At 42.6% G+C, this 17,102-nt stretch overlaps 1 protein-coding gene across 1 annotated transcript in view; it reads left to right on the top strand.

Annotated features, from left to right (window-relative positions):
• LOC117815294 (zeta-sarcoglycan) overlaps window positions 1-17,102 on the top strand; it is a 365,700-nt gene that overhangs the window by 243,265 nt on the left and 105,333 nt on the right. Inside the window, exons 4-5 of the mRNA XM_034686927.1 lie at window positions 4,639-4,761; window positions 13,299-13,371. Coding sequence (XP_034542818.1) covers window positions 4,639-4,761; window positions 13,299-13,371 — 196 coding nt within the window. The remainder of the gene's footprint in view (window positions 1-4,638; window positions 4,762-13,298; window positions 13,372-17,102) is intronic.

Below are 17,102 nucleotides of genomic sequence, written 5' to 3'. Positions count from 1 at the left end.
TTTGTGTTTGTACTGTTATGTTGTTTTGTTTGACCTGTGTTATTTGTTTATTTTGCTTGAATTGATTTTAACTATTATGTTTGTTTTTAATTTCCCTTTGAGGTACTCTTAACTTTGATAAAAAATTGTGCATTTCTCATCATTGTTCAGAGGTTTTCAGCCTCCTCTCTCCTGCTGTAACAGAGTCTCTTGTTCCCTTTTATAAGAAAAGATAAGAAGAAAAGTTTCTGTGAATAAAACAACATTTCTTGGGAATATGCTGACCTGCACCTGTGCTGGAAATCTGCACTACGAGCTATATTATAGGCCACGAGCTGAACAGCAAGAAGCCTGAGACAGCAACTAGCACAGCACAACTCCAATTTCAACCAGCTTCACTTCCTCTTCATCTCTCCTTCATAAAATTAAACCACCAATTCTCCCTCTTCAGATCATAACATCTTTTACTATAAACCTCTATATCTGAGGGCTTTGCAAACATCACACACACACACCTTGCTTTAGGGCGGCCTCTCACAACACAAATCTCTATCGCTTTCTTCACGCAGTCCATCAGGAGCGAGAGGCTTAAGGAGGGAGAGATGTACGGGATAAAGACACAGAGAGAGAGAGATAAGAAAAAGAACCCTAATCCCAGATTGATGGCTGCTAATAAAGTTTGATTATTACTGACAAGGCACTCTGGGTTTCTAATTGACACTTGTAATAGCCTGGGAGCGAAGACAGTGATGGAAGTGGAAGAGGATGGAGAGGTTTTTCTTTAGGCTCTGAAGGTTTGAAGAGCAGCAAATCACGGGATCACAAAATAAATGAAAACAATGGAGGGAGTGATGAAGAAAGGTCATATCGTCACCTCACACAGTGTGATGTTTTCAACTTCTCAGGCCTCACCTACAGCTGTTTTTACTAAGGCAACAGCGGAGGAGTTTACACAGATTTCTTACATTGTCAGTGTTTTTCAATCTGACATTATAAAAGTCTCAAACCTTTCCTGAGGAAGCTCATTCTGCTTATTTAATCTGTCTCACAGTCACTCCTGCTTTCCGTGGACAGTGTAACTAAAAGTAGCCGAGGATGATGAAGCATTTCATCATGTGTTGCTCGCTGCAGTCGACAACCTGATAATGGCTCGACGAGGGGAACGATCGTTCATGCTGCTAAAAAAGGAAATGTTTAACATGACGGCCAAAAATGTAATCTTGTTTTCCACTGTCGGTGTTCTGCTTTATTTTGGTTGCACAGTCAGAGAGAGGGAAGTCTTAAATCAGTAGGAGGGTTACATTAGCTTGTCCCTTCTTGTGGCACTAACACAGTGTTTCCTGCAGGTTAAGTGGACTCAAGCTCCTGTGAAGACTTTTAGCTGATGATGAAAAAACGTGAAATAAATATGGATGCCTTTTTTTGAACCACGATGCAAATTAGATTCTCAACATAAAGTTAGCATTTGTTATAAACAAGAGGTTATTTTTTAGGCCTGCAGCTGCTGCACTAGGTTGGAGTCGGATTTTCCATGGTAAAGATTCATAATAAGAAATATATCTAAAGAACCCTATTAGCACATACGGGACAAAATCAGCAAAGAGAAGGGACCGCTTTGACCACAGAGGGCGCCAAAGTCAACAGGAAACAAAGGTTTCTCACAAGAAATCTCGCTACTGATCGACTGCTTTGAACTTTAGTTCTTGAGGTGACATAACCTTTGTCTTTTTTCAAGAAAGACGTTGGATTCTGTGATTTTCTTCAATGTTCTCATCTTCTGTCTGGGTCATTTTTGATGTAAAAAGAAAGATAGAGGACCTAAAATGCAGATTTTGAAAAAAGGGATTAATATACTAAAACCAAAAAATGAACAAAAACTTACTTTTAACAAAGTCCAACAGAAAGTCCAGAAAAAAACACACTTAAAGCTGGGGTTGGTAATCAGATTTAGATACACTTTTTGTTATACTGGTTAAATGATCTTTATGTCCTGATGGTAATCAATACATAATGTGTTCTTAAAAAAGAGTGAAAAAAGCTGCTATCTACAGCCAGAGTAAACCTGGGAAAACACCAACCAATCACCGTTTTTTGGGTCCCCATATTTTAAACCAATCAAATCCCGTCCTGCCATTATGCCCACCTCCTGCAAAGCGTACATTTCCCCTGCGTTCTCTCCCCGTCCCCTGCCTCTTCTTCCCCTGACTCTATTTACTGCCCCTCTCGCTCCACCTCGGGCCTGTCCCCTCTGACCCGATGAGGTGCTTTGCTCAGGACTGTAGTCCGGCTCTGACAAGCAGAAGAATTAATGACATTTAGTAAGTCCTACAGAAAATGTAGATGTATTGTTGCGTCCATCCGGATGCTGTAGTGATGACGAGCCGATTCGTGAACACGTTGATCTTTAATAACCGGTCACTGTCGGCCGTGATCACGTCAACCAACAAAGCAACAATCAATGTTTGAATGAATGAAGAACTTCTCCTCTTGTCTCTCCTCTCTCCCACTCACACACGCTACACCTCTCCTGATGCCTTCACTGACTGTCAACACTGTAGGAATTAAGAGCATCTACACTGAACAGGTTTAACAAACAGTAGAGCTGTTACAGTTTTATATATGTGTTATAACTTTTCTCCTGATATCGTGTCACCAGTACAACTGGATAATGCTAGAATGACAGTTGTGAGTACTAACAGCAGCCATGTTTGTTTGTGTTTTTAACTTTCACTATGAGAATGTTTTGGTGAGGACCGGTTTTGAATCAGTCACCATCATATGGTCGCAAGTCAGCGGCGCTCGTGCATGTGAGCGGGGGCGGGGGGGCGTCGTTTTGGAGGAGCTCTGAGGCGAGGGGGGAGGGGTTAGACGGAGTCCTGAGGACATGCTACATTCAAATTCATGCTAGTTTTCCGAGACTACCAACCCTAGCTTTAAACGCTGGGAAAAAGACTCAGGTGGAGAAACACTGGAAAGACTTGACAAAGTGAATTAGGCTGTTTCCTAACCGCCTGCTACATATGTGGTATGTAGTATGTCCTGCATACTGCATACCGTAAGACTGTTCTGTTGGATCTGGTCTGCAGGATGCTGGGTGGATTTCCGGTTTCAGAAAGGAGAAGTAAACAACAACCAAGCTGATAGAGAAACTGCCTCTTTAACATCACTGATGATTTAAAAAGTTAGGAAGAGGTTTATATGGAATTTAATCATTTTCACAGCACCTAAAGACTGAGTGTCCCCCTTCAAAAAAGAAGAAAAAAGAAGTGGAACATTAGCGCTGTGCATTGCGGGGAAACAGTACATGAGGGAGACTGGTTCGATGCAGACTGAGACGTTTTCCAGAATCAGTTCAACATCCGGGGAGTTTTGGCATACTGCAGATTTTGCTCTAGTTCACATACTGCATAGCAAATTTTGGCCAAATCAGTACGTACTGCACGTATAGCAGGTGGTTTCGAAAACCGCCACAGAGACTAAATACACACAAGGTAGTCAGACAAAGCTGTAACACAAGACACAGGTGAAACTTCTGAGGTGCAATCAAAGTGGAGGTAAAACAAGGTTTTAGGGAGGGAGCAAGAACTGCAAAATAAAACAGGAAACACAAAAGACTTTACACACAGAAGGAATACAAGAACACAAGACATGGCACACAAGGGAAAGGACTACAAATAACTCAGGAAGAACAATACAGATACAAAACAAGGAAGAGGCACAACATAACAAAAGCAACTCATGGCATTTGATAAAGAGTATGACACACTCTTCTTCAGATTGTTTACCATGTGCAAACATGAGAGTGTTAAAATGTCTCTTTAAGGAGGATATCACATGATTTAGAAACTGTCACTGGACCAAAACATTGTCTTCATCATATCTTGATATTGTTTTATCACAGCCATCATTCCTCTTTACTGCTCAGTCATAAAGGAAGATGTTATTGAAGGTGTTCGGATGTAATTTGGCGTCTAACCTGGACTTTATAATCTGTAAACACAAAGCAGCCGCTCACACTGTCTTAGTTATTAAAAATGAGGAATAATAATATGATGAAAACTATTTGAAGTCTGTAGTTAAAGTTTGAATCCATGTTTAATCCATTTTGGCAGATCTTGGTTTGCAATGTGTTCAGCTCTTTCTTTAACATGCTTCCTGCAACCACAGTGCAAGTTAAGTGAATTAAGTGTGTTTCTTAAACATTGAATACTCAGCTTAATACTCACTGTACTTACTTAGCAACTTCCCTCTCTGCAAACATTCATCCTTGTACTTTGTATAATCCACAGAGCACACTGTCATCACTTTTCACATCCACTGTTTCCACAGTATAAGTAGCTGCAACAAGAACTGTTGGAGCACATCTTGTTCTGTGGATTATCCAGACTTAGTGAGGCATTGTTCCGCAGACAAAACTCACTTTATATGTGTTCCTACATTTCAACACAGCTCTGTTATTTGTGCCGATGTCTGCTCTGATGCTGCTCTGCAGTGACAGAGGGGCGAAACGTAAAGACGGGGTTAGAGTTCAAACCCTGCTGTGGTCTTTGGAGCTAAACCTTCATGCACCGATGGCTCTGAAAGGAGGACATGAAGCAGATGGTTATTTTCTGACGTACGTTTTAACTCCATGCTGTTCTCTCTCTCTCTCGGTCTTAGGTTCAGAAATGGTGGAGGCCCAGTGTCAGAGGTTTGAGGTGAGGAGTACGGACGGAGAGAGAGTTCTGTTCTCTGCAGACGAAGATGAGATCAGCATCGGCACCGAGAAGCTAAGAGTCACAGGTAAGGACATTCTGACAATTTGTGAACTTAGCAGCTAACAGGACTGAACGAAGCAGACGAAGGGATTTCCAGACTTTATTACTGTGTTAAATACTCGATTCTGATTGGTCTAAACCTCATAATAACGGTAATTATGAGTGGCAAAACCATCAGGAGTGACAACCACGTAATATCAGATCAATCTATGGAAAGGAGCCAAGCACATGATTCCACACAATGATTCCACCTCTTCCTGTTAACTATGTGGCAAACACCTTACTTTCTGATAGCATCTGAAACAACATGCATATTTTAAATATGCTCAATTTATTTGGAGGATGCAAAGCTTCAGATCGGTGGTTAATGGCTGCCCAGACTCCGGCAGAGAAATGAAGAAGAGGAAACTAGCTAGGGTTGTTGAAAAACGAGGTGCTGAGTGAAAGTCGACTCAATCTAGGAAAACAGACACAAAGCAGCCACAAACCACGACACAGTGTGGACTTACAAATCCAATTGGCAGATAGCAAACTGTGTGTTCTATTTAAACTGTTCCGCCTGCCTTCTCTTCCTGCAAACCTCTTTACATCCCTCCTCCACCTCAGCTCCTCCTTTCTGCTGTGTCTGGTTGTATCAGTGGCATCTTCAAGGATGCTTGTACCTAAGGGGACTTTGCTGGTGCTCTCCCCGCCTTGGCTTTTCATGTATGCATATGAATGAGAGGGGAGGCGTGCCCTCCCCACCTCAGGCTTTGGCGTTCCACGTAGGCATGTGGAAGGGAAGGGAGCTCCCAGAACAGAGCCATACCACCAGATATAACTTACTGCATGCACATGATTAACAGTGATGGGCAGTTCAAGCCAAAATACTATTTGATAGTATCTCTCTCTCTCCCGCCTATTTTAATCCACCTCACTAGCAAACATACATACAACAAAAAAACAAACAAAACAAAATTCAAATCATATCACACACACACAGATCAGGTTTGGTGGGGCCTTAATGTTTGGCTCGGCCCTACTCGTTGGGGGTCCATCGGGGCTGGGTGGGTGGTTGGTGTCCCTGTCACCCTCCGTCCACCTGCTGCCCCCTCCCCTGTGGGGGCCTGGTCCGCGGCTGCCCTCGGGGCCGGGTTTCCCGGGGTTCCCTCGCGGTCCTCTTGGGGGGGTGGGGGGGTGCGCAGCTGGGGGGGTGTTACTACGGCAGCCATTGGGGTGTCCCTCCATGCCCCCGCGGCCTGGTCCATCAGTCGCAGGGCGTGGGTGGGGGGCGTGGCTGGGGGGAGTGGTCGGGCCGTCTGGGGGGGGGCAGGGGGATTGGCCCTGCCGCCTCCGCCCTCCCCCTGCTCCGGTGCGCCGGTTGGTGGGCTCTGGTCCTGGTCCTGCCCGTCTGCCTGGCTGTCTGCTCCTGGTGCCGGGCACCCTCGGCCCTGGTGGCTCCTTTGGCTCTGTCTTGGGGGGCTGTGGGGGCGGTGTTGTGGGGGTGTCCCTTGGGGGGGCTGCGGGATCTCTCCCCCCTCGCCCCCCTTTCCTCCTACTTGGTGACCTGGGGGTCGCCCTGGGTGCTCCGGCGGTACCTGCTTGCTTCCGGTCTGGGTCCTTGGCTTGTCCCCTGGCCTGGGTCTCCCGCGGCGGGTTGGGTCCTTCGGTCTGACTGCTCTCGCGGCCCGGGTGCCGGGCCGTATCACTCGGCTGATCTGACCCAAGTGGTTTCATCTGCACCAGTGGTGGTCTTGTTACACAAATAGAACACAGCACGGCGGCAACCCTCTGCGACCCAAGCTTCAGTAATGATTGTGGACACTAAGGGTTGCTTAATCATTAGTATCACCGCACTGTGTTTTTGGTGTCATGGTGAGATGGTCCCTCTCCATCTAAGTGTGTTAGGTCTCTCTCTCCCTGTCCCTTTGTATATCCTTATGTAATCTTTCTTTCACTTTCTCTTATTTTATTTTATTTTTGGCCCACCTAGGTGTGCACGCCCTCTTTTACAGAACATGATATTAGCTGTCAATAAAAGATAGGCCAGAGTTCTAAGAGGGATGGTGATGGTTGCATGCACACAGTCACAAGCACAGAAGAAAAAGGGTTTTCTTTCTTTTCTTTTGCTGCAAGAATAAATTGCATTAATATTTGACAGTTTGTGACAAACATGACACAAACCAGAAATATATATGCAGACAAGAGAAAAAAAAAAAAAAAAAAAAAAAAAAAAAAGAAGGTGGTCCTGACTGAGATATAGTTCTTGTAGCTGTGAGGGTGTGTCAGACACAGATAACCCTCTGCTGTGAGCTGTGTGCTACACAAGGGAAAGGAAGACTCTAAAACTGTGTAGTTGTATGCAAGGAAGAAGAAGAAAGACAAACATGAATATAAACAATGAAGGTTTGAAAAGGTCAAAAATCACCCTTTGGTTAGGAATAAACTCTCTAGATCTGTTAGAGCTCAAGGATACACTCAAGGTGTTCCAGTGAGTAAAGCTGAATCTTAACATAACTTGTGTTTACAAAAAAAACACTCCCTCCTCAGGGAACATTTGATGTTGAGTATCTCTAAAAGATTTTTATTTTTTTCGTGTACCCAAAATTTTTGCACAATAGATCAAACGTGGAAAAGCTGCAGGAGACAGGAAGAGACAAGTTCATTGTCTGACACTCAGATAGCTCCTCCAAATTAATTTTGCAATAAGACATCTAATTATAGCCGGGCTATTGTTGTGACATGTTACTTTCCAAACAGCAATTAAAAGAGCAGATTAAAAATGAAAGGGAGGAGAGAGATCTGAGCGGAGTCAGGTGAGCACAATCTTTACAAGGATGAAGACGAGACAATTATCAGAGAGATGAGAAAATTAAACTTTTGTTGATAATTTGTTTCTTTTCTTCCTCAAATTCTGAGTGTGTGAGAAATAAACAAGCGTGGAAGTGTGTGTGTGTGTGATATTTATTGAAGAAACAGAATAAGAATTTACAAAAACGCACACAACTAAAACTTTCAAGGTGAACTACGCAGATACAAAGTATGTGCGCGCACACACACACACACACACACACACACACACACACACTGAGGCCTGTAATTGAGCAGACATGTCCATTAGAAGCACTCTGCAGGACTGCTGCTGTCATTTACTGTTTGATGGAGGTGAGATAGAAAAGACTGAACAGTGCAGAGAATACAAATCTGAACTTATCCACTCAGCTCATGCGGCCAGGTCCGCTGGAGTCGTGCTATGCTAATGTTTATTTTTTAGATGTGTATCTAGATTAATGTTGTTGCCCTCTGCAGTAGTGAGAGCTGCAGAGCAGGGAGTGCAGAGCTCCGGTGGAAGATTTGATGTAAGCCTGCTCTTTATGAGAATAAGCCAGAGTAAGCCAGTGCAATGGCTGCTGCTGAGGCATGATAATAGTGAGCTAATGCTTCATTTGCATGTGTGAAAATATGTACCCACTTTGAATTTTGCTTCCTAAAGCTCTACTTTTAAAACACTCAAGGGGATGATGGACCTGAGCAGGTGCCAACCACAGACTGTCCAGATCAGGTTGTCCAAACTTTGTTCAGGGGGCCACATTTGATTTATTAAAAACAAGGTAGTGTCAGTTATATTTGTTCTATAGTTGCAGCCTTACAAAATAAAACCTCCTGTCCCTGAAGTGTCTCTTGATACCTGATGACATGTCTTCAGTTCTCTTCAGTGTCGCGTAAACATCAGCGAACTCTTGCTTCTTCTTGAGGAAAATGTTCTCCATTAGGGGTTGGCGAACTGGGGAAAATATCATATTAGGATCACCATCTGGATTTTATCAATCAATCAATCAATCAATCAATCTTTATTTGTATAGCGCCAAATCACAACAAACGTTATCTCAAGACGCTTTTACAAACATAGGAGGTCTAGACCACTCTATGTCAAATTATGAGCAGAGATCCAACTTCAAGACAGGGTAAGACTCAGTCTGACCCCACCTTAATCCATCATGAGCATTGCACATCGCAGTATTTAGCTAGTTACAGTGGTGAGGAAAAACTTCCTTTTAACAGGCAGAAACCTCAGGCAGAACCAGACTCATGTTAGACAGCCATCATGCCTCGACTGAGTTGGGTCTGGAAAGACAGATAGAGGGGAGTAAGAGAGAGAGGTGATAGTGATGAGACGAGTCATAGAAGCTGTTGCCGCTGGAGTCCAGCACGTCTGTATCAGCTGGAGTCCAGATCGTCCACAGCAGGAGGACGTCTACGGCAGCTCAGAGGAATCTACGAGACAAGGGAGCTCAGGGACTCCAGAAAGGTCTATGGTTAGTAACTTTAATGGGACAGGCAGAGTTAAAGTAAGTGATGAAGGGGTTGGGGGGAAGGGGGTGAGCTAGGATCCCAGTGTGTCAGTGTGTCAGTTCCCCCGGCAGTCTAGGCCTATAACAGCATGACAAAAGCTGGTCCAAGCCTGATCCAGCTCTAATTATAAGCTTTATCAAAAAGGAAAGTTTTAAGCCTATTCTTAAAAGTGGAGAGGGTGTCTGCCTCCCGGACCCTGACTGGTAGATGATTCCAAAGGAGAGGGGCCTGATAACTGAAGGTTCTACCTCCCATACTACTTTTAGAGATTTTAGGTACAACTAGCAAGCCTGCATGTTGGGAGCGTAGAGTTCTAGAGGGGTAATAGGGCACTATGAGCTCTTTAAGATACGAGGGTGCCTGATTTTTAAGGGCTTTGTAAGTTAAAAGAAGGATTTTAAATTCTATTCTACATTTTATTGGGAGCCAGTGTAGAGAAGCTAACACTGGAGAGATGTGCTCCCTCTTCCTAGTTCTAGTCAATACTCGAGCTGCAGCGTTTTGAACTAGCTGAAGAATCTTTAGAGACTTATTGGGGCAGCCTGATAAGAGGGAGTTACAGTAATCTAACCTGGAGGTAACAAATGCATGGACTAGTTTTTCTGCGTCACTCTGAGATAGGAAGTGTCTAATTTTAGAAATATTGCGCAAGTGAAAATAGGCTGACCTTGAGATTTGCTGAATTTGGGAGTTGAAGGATTTTATCACACTTCTTTTTATGTTGTTCTCAAGACTTTTTTTTTTTTTACCAGTAAACATAATTTTTAGCACAAATATTTGTGTTACTGCATTCTGAATTGTTTTTCTGCATCATTTCTTGTGTTTTTTGCACCATCTCATAATTGTCATCTCGTCTTGTGTCCTCTTTTGTGTCTTTTGAACTTTTAGTTTTCCTGAAGCATATTTTTCACATCATAATGAACACATTCATAGAGTTCTCATGTTTCTGCTTTGATCCAGTCCTGCAGAATTCACAGAGCTGTAGCTTTATACAAGTAGCCGATACACAGTCCACATGTAGTTTTGTTAGATGTTATTTGATTTACTTTATTTTTTTTTTATGTATTACCTGGATTACCTTCTGTGCCATATTCCTTATCTCTTATTTTAAAATGGAAGCTGGGGGCTGTATAAAAATGGACCTCCGGCTGGACTTTGAATATGCTTGATCTAGATGAATGATATACACTTGAGGTCAAACTTATTAGCCCCCAGGAATTCTGGAACATTTTCCTTAAATTCTGCCCAATGATTGCATCATTGATAAAACTTGATATTTTTTAGTAGCTTTGGTACATTTAAGAATTTAAAATACATTTTTAGGATAACTTTATATCAAATATAGTGAAAAATGGGGTGGTCAAAATGATTAGCCCCCATGTGAATTTTTGCTTTTAAAACACACCTGAGCAGTCAGTTTGTTTCCTAACAACACCTGTCGGTCAATTAACTCCCTTACAACACCTGAGCATCCAATCAGCATTGAGATTTACTTCAGGGATTTCAAACAGGGCACTTGAACACATCATTGAGAGACTACTCATACTAACATGCCAAAGACAAAGGACATCAGTCTTGAGCTCAGAAAGAAGATAATGGAGGCTCATAATAAGGAGAAAGGCTATACTGCCATGTGCAGGCATTTTACAGTGTCTGAAACAGCTGTACGTTGCATCATTGTAAAGTACAAGGAGACAAACTATGTTGGAAACAAACCCGGGCGTGGTAGAAAACACAATATTTCAAGAACTCTGGAGAGGAATGTCGAAGATGTCAACAAGACGCCCTGGACATCTGTCCTGACCTCCTCTGGAGTTGATGTTTGAAGGAACACAGTTGTGAGGGATCTTCATTGTGATGGGCTTCAGGACCATCATCCCAGAAGAACCCCTTTACTCAAAGAGGGTACATCAGAGCCTGACTGAGGTTTACCCGTAAACATTTTAAAGGTGAAGATGAGTTTTGGAAGTCCATCCTTTGGTCTGATGGAACTTTTTGGGCACATGGATGTTGATTACGTTTGGCCAACCCTAAAAACACCGTTCTCAGAATTAAACATGGTGGAGGGAGCATCTTACTGTGGGGCTGTTTTGCAGCCTCAGGCACAGGGAGTCTTGTTCGGGTGCATGGCATCATGAGGAAAAGAAAGTTATGTTGACATTTTGAGGGATAATGTGAAGAACTCTGCTCTTAGTCTAGGCTTAACTCGGCGCTGGGTCTTCCAACAAGACAATGACCTAAAGCATACGTCAAAATTGGTCCAACAGTTCTTAAAGGACACCAAAACCAAGGTCCTGGAGTGGCCTGCACAGAGCCCAGATCTCAATCCTGTGGAGAATCTTTGGCGGGTGCTCGAAGTGAATGTCCATGCTCAGAAACCATGTACTTTGGAGCAGCTGGAACAATTTACATTGGAAGAATGGGCCAAAATCCCTCAAGAGACATGTCCCAACCTTGTAAAGAACTATTTGAAGAGGTTGTTGTCAGGTGTGGCTCAGAAAGGGGGAACTATTGACTACTAAAGGCCAGGGGGCTAATAATTTTGGACATGCCATTTTTACCTATTCTTTTTTAAATTAATTGCATCAATAAAATATCCTAATCAAACATAGTGAACATTTTGACTTTGTTATTTTGGAAACAGATAGACTATAAACACTTATTGTTAATGGTCATTTCATGGAGAAATCAAGGGTTTTATTGGATTTCACAAGGGGGGCTAATAATTTTGGCCTCAATTGTAACAGCTCCACTAAAGTGAAGCCAAAGCATCTCCATCAGTCCCTGTTGACTGGCAGTAGTGTGGGTCACAAAGCCTGCCTCATCCAAGTTAACAGAAAGGATATAGATCAAACATCAAATCAAAATATGCACCGATAATTAAACTACTTCTGTCATCATAGTTCTTTCCTATAATGCTGATTTATGTCAGAGTTAATTTTATTCTGAAACGTTCTGTTTAATCTGTGTAATCTGTTTGTAATGCTATGATAAGAGTCATTGATAGCAGCTCTAAACACAAGAACCATTGAACCACCAGACTGTGAGTGTCTCCTTTAAACCATCACTAAACGTCGCCCTGCTGCAGACTGTGCAGACCTGAGGGGACATCTTAATGGCACTTTGAATGTGTTAAGAGCAGAACGTTCATGCAGCTCCATCAGCCGTGCAGACTCTGGATTCACATGACATCTCCAGCACAAGATGGCTGGCTGCAATATTTTTGCATTACTATTGTGCAACAAGAGAAGGCAAAGATTCAAGGCCATGGCATGCAAGTAAACATCTCTGGGCACAAGAGAGTGTTAAAGAGTTACAGGAGGTCAGTAAGAAGCTGGGACAAACATGGTCTATTGTTAAAGTTAGAAAGCTAATCGTGTATTCCGCTCATACATTGTGACACATGAATAGATTGTTTGCAGCACTAGGAGACATTTTTCCGTTTGTGTTTTCTTTTGCTAAGAGCTGCACAAACAAACACATTTGTGCATTGATCAGTGGACCTTGAATTAACAAATAAAAACATGTTTTCAACTGAATAAAAAAAGAAAACAGTCTTATGTGAGTTAAGGTCTTTTGGATGTGCGGTGTGCTGTCCTCCATGAATCTCCTTGGAACAAACTCAGCAGCTGCCTCAAGTTTAAAACAACAAATTTAACTCTTCTTTTTAAAACCCGACTCCCTGCCAACAAGCAAAAGTTTTCTTATGCAGTATTAAATTTGAAGCAGTGCCGAGTTTCCAGTATGCGTCTTCAGCCTCAGTAGGAGTCATGACCAGCACTTCCCCCAAGCATCTGTTCAGGGCTGCAGGCTAAAGCGGAGGTGGCTGCTGCACACGGGGGGTTAAACACTGCATCATATCCCGGCCAACTTCTTCTATGGAAATTATGTTCTGCAATGCAACTGCTGTGAAGAGTGAAATAAGTTTGAGGGGGAATGTAAAGCTCCCTGGATCACATTGTTATCAACATATAAAAAACCTGACATGCAGTGTGTGACAGGAAATAAACTCATGTAACCACGCTGCATGCAGGCAAACATCCTTCCCCCTTCTGCTTCATGTAAAAGTGTGTACTGCATCTGGAAATATTTAGAGCATCATTTATTTACCACAGAGAAGATCTGAGCGTCTGCCTCTAAGAACAGACATATGATGCAACATCGTGCAGGCTGTAACACAAAAGATATCTTTTCTCTTCCTCCTTTCATCCCCTCTTTCTCTCTCCTCAGGGAACGAAGGCGTGGTGTTCAGCCATTCTGTGGAGACATCGCATGTGCGGGCAGAACCGTTCCAGGATCTAAAGTAAGTACCATAAATTATTTGTGTGTGTGCGTGAGCAGGCTGTGTGCCGCTATGTCGGACAAGCAGTCTGACACATTCTTATTTTAGTCCCTCTTGTTCTTAGTGCTGAAGTAGAGGTAGAATATTCATGAGACAGCGCCGACAACAATAACAATTTCAAGGAAAAAAATGCTGTTATATAAAATTTAAGCCACCGAAATAGCTAAGTAGTCAGTCCGCCTGCACTGTGAGCTCATGATATATATAATCGGCCCACTGCAGGAGGAGGTGTGATGCTGACTGGCAGCCTGACAGGCCGGACTCAGGGAACAAAAGCCCTCCGGACTACACCGTGCAAGGGTCAGACTGCTACCAAGTGGAGCCTGCCACTGATACAGGCTCTTTAACACGCAGTCAGACAGGGAGAGAAGCTATGATGAGGTTTCGCTTGTGTTTTAAAGAAAGGGTAGAACATGTGATATAAAGCTGGGAGTATATATCTCCTTGTGCATTGTATCTTGAATATTTCTCAGGCCTGACTTCTTTTATTATTGATGCCTCAGCCTACAAGTGTCATCATACAGCGCTCAGTTGAAGTAGATTTTGGGGAAACAGAGGAGTGAAGAAGGGAGAGAGATGGATGAACAGAAGTATTGTTGAAACTAAGATCCTCTCTGCAAGGGAAAGAGGAGACAGGTGATATGGATACAGCTGAACTTGATTAATGGGGGAGAAGCAGGGCTAGGGTAGGGGTGATGAAGAGGACAATGAAGAGATAGAATAAAAAGAAGGCAGGGGGCAGAGGAGGGTGACAGAGGGAAAGTTCAGGAGGATGTAAGTTAGTGTGTGAGAGGGAAAGATCAAATCAAAGCCGCTCCTGCAGAGAGACGGAGTAGTAACAGCAACAGATAATGTGATACAGGGAATGTGAATATATGAAGAGGATGTGAAGGAGCCGGAGTTTTCTCTTTATGAGACAGGTGGAGGAATAAAGTGCAGAAAAGTGAACCAAATATAGAAGTTATCATCTCAATAGGTACACAAATATTGTCTTTTTTACTGCCGGGCTTTGAAGCAGTGAAGACAGAGCTGCTGTTGCGTGCACAGTGAATCAACCAATGCAGTACTTTCATTTGATCGATGAAGATGGGTTTGAACCAACACTTTACTGCTGGATGAAATTTAAATCCGCATTGCCCTGTTTGAACTAAGAGACCTGACATGCACCCTAAGCGTTGAAATGACGTGGACTGAAATCCCTGTGATTGGTCCGTTGTGACGCATCATATTTCCTGCATTTATATGGAGAGAATATTGTGTCTTTAAAGGGGACATATCACGCTTTTCTCAGGTCCCCAAAACATGTCTTTAAAGTTTATGCTCAAAAAAACACTTTGAAATCAGATTTTGGTCTGCCTGAAAAGTCCTCTTCTTCAGTCCTCCTCAGAACACTCTGTTTTCCCTCTGACCACGCCCCCTCCGGAAGTGGATGTGCCCTCGGCTCTCCAGCACGTTGATCTAATGTTTACATGTTGGCTGAATATACACGGCTGCTCAGAGATCGCGTTACTTCAACCCTCTGAATCTGATCCTGACGGAGAGGCGCCTGTAGCAGGACCTTTCTGAACGATTGGTCATAGATTTAGTGTTTCTTGTTGTTTTATTTATCAGTATGTAGACGTGTGTCTTGGTACACAGCTACGAACATGTAGCTATGTGGCTATGCTAACTAGCGCTAGCACTTATCCATGATAAATAAAAATCATCCACTAGATCTTCAAATCTGCAGACGTGGGGAGTAAAACCGACCTCTTCCAGAAAGGCAGCAGGACCTTTTATGAAGGATTGGTCACAGATTTAGTGTTTCTTGTTGTTTTATTTGTCAGTATGTCGACGTGTGTCTTGGTACACAGCTACAGCTACAGCTACAGCTACAGCTACGAACATGTAGCTATGTGGCTATGCCAATTAGCGCTAGCACTTATCCATGATAAATAAAAACCATCCACTAGATCTTCAAATCTGCAGACGTGGGGAGTAAAACCAACCTTTGTGTTTATTAAGACAGCCTACAACTAGCATGCCTCCCTCCTAAGCTCCTTGTTAGCACACATTTGTGCAGGGAATGAAAAACGGGAGAGGGATTCAGTATTATTTTATACAGTCTATGGGCTGAACAAGCTCTGAGCTCTGACTCCGTGACAGACCGGATATTGTTGTTACGTAACAAAAACACTGAAGTCTGAAACGGCTCGTTTCACACACATTTACAGAAAGGTGTAGAAATCAGAACAGGAGCAGAATGGATTTTTTTCATTCTCGGGGGGTTTGTAGACATGCCAGGGACACATATTTCAGGTAAAGAACCATTAAAAAGTCAATTTTGCATGACATGTCACCTTTAATATGCAATCAAAAATAATGGATTTGAGAACAAAAAACAATTTTGCAAACAAAATTATGATTTGAAAAATATGAAATAATGCTATGAATAAAGGAAATATATTTGTTACAAACAAAATTATTATTCTCACGAACCACAGATTCGTTTGCGTTTCCAGTTTTTGCGTTTGCGTTTCTACATAACTGTCATGGGCGGGACCTCCCCTGAGAGATGCAAGAAGCCTCCTGATTGGTCAGTCTCACTCAGAGAGACGGTGTGACAACTTCCACCCCAACAAGTTGTTGCCGCGAAGGGAGACATATCAACATGGAGAAACAGGTACGTGTTGCGTAACATACCTGTCTATTTTCTGTCTTATTGGTGCTATTAAGGTTACACTTGTCGTTCCTTCTTCCAGTGTTTTTTTCCCCTAACCGTTTTAGACGGCGGTATCAGACATTAACACCTAACACGCTGTGTGCTCGTCATAAGTGACTGACTTTATTACCGCCCGGCTTTAGTGACAGTTATCCCAATTTCATAGTTATCGGCCTGTTTATAAATAAATAAACAAACTTTTTCATTAGATATACTATCAGAACAAATCAGGAGGCGTGTGTGTGGATTGTTGAGGGGTCATTCCTCCTTTAAGTTAAGTAAAAAGAAACTAAAAGCATAAAAGGGGCCATATTTTCACTGATCTTCAACCCTTAGGGTTTGATCATGTTTTATTTATCACTGTCGCTGGTACCAGAAAGCAGCATCAGGAAAAAAACACTGGAAGAACGAACGACAAGTGTAACCTTAATAGCACCAATAAGACAGAAAATAGACAGGTATGTTACGCAAAACGTACCTGTTTCTCCATGTTGATTGTCGATTGTCTCCCTTCGCGGCAACAACTTGTTGGGGCGGAAGTTGTCACACCGTCTCTCTGAGTGAGACTGACCAATCAGGAGGCTTCTTGCATCTCTCAGGGGAGGTCCCGCCCATGACAGTTATGTAGAAACGCAAATGCAAAAACTGGAAACGCAAACGCAAAAACTGGAAACGCAAACGAATCTGTGGTTCGTGAGAATAATAATTTTGTTTGTAACAAAAAAAGAGTGGATTTATAAAGATACATTTTTAATCACAAATATATTTCCTTTATTCATAGCATTATTTCATATTTTTCAAATCATAATTTTGTTTGCAAAATTGTTTTTTGTTCTCAAATCCATTATTTTTGATTGCATATTAAAGACACAATATTCTCTCCATACATTTACAGCATTTCCATACGTCGGCCATATATCACATCATCACCCTGTACAACTAAGCAGGACCAAAAAAAGGCGATCTGACAAGAATAGTAATCCAATAATGG

The sequence above is a fragment of the Notolabrus celidotus genome, chromosome 7 (genome assembly GCF_009762535.1).
Source record: "Notolabrus celidotus isolate fNotCel1 chromosome 7, fNotCel1.pri, whole genome shotgun sequence".
Classification (NCBI taxonomy): Eukaryota; Metazoa; Chordata; class Actinopteri; order Labriformes; family Labridae; genus Notolabrus; species Notolabrus celidotus.
Note: the sequence above shows the minus strand (reverse complement) of the source record. Positions and strands in the feature narration are given on the sequence as shown.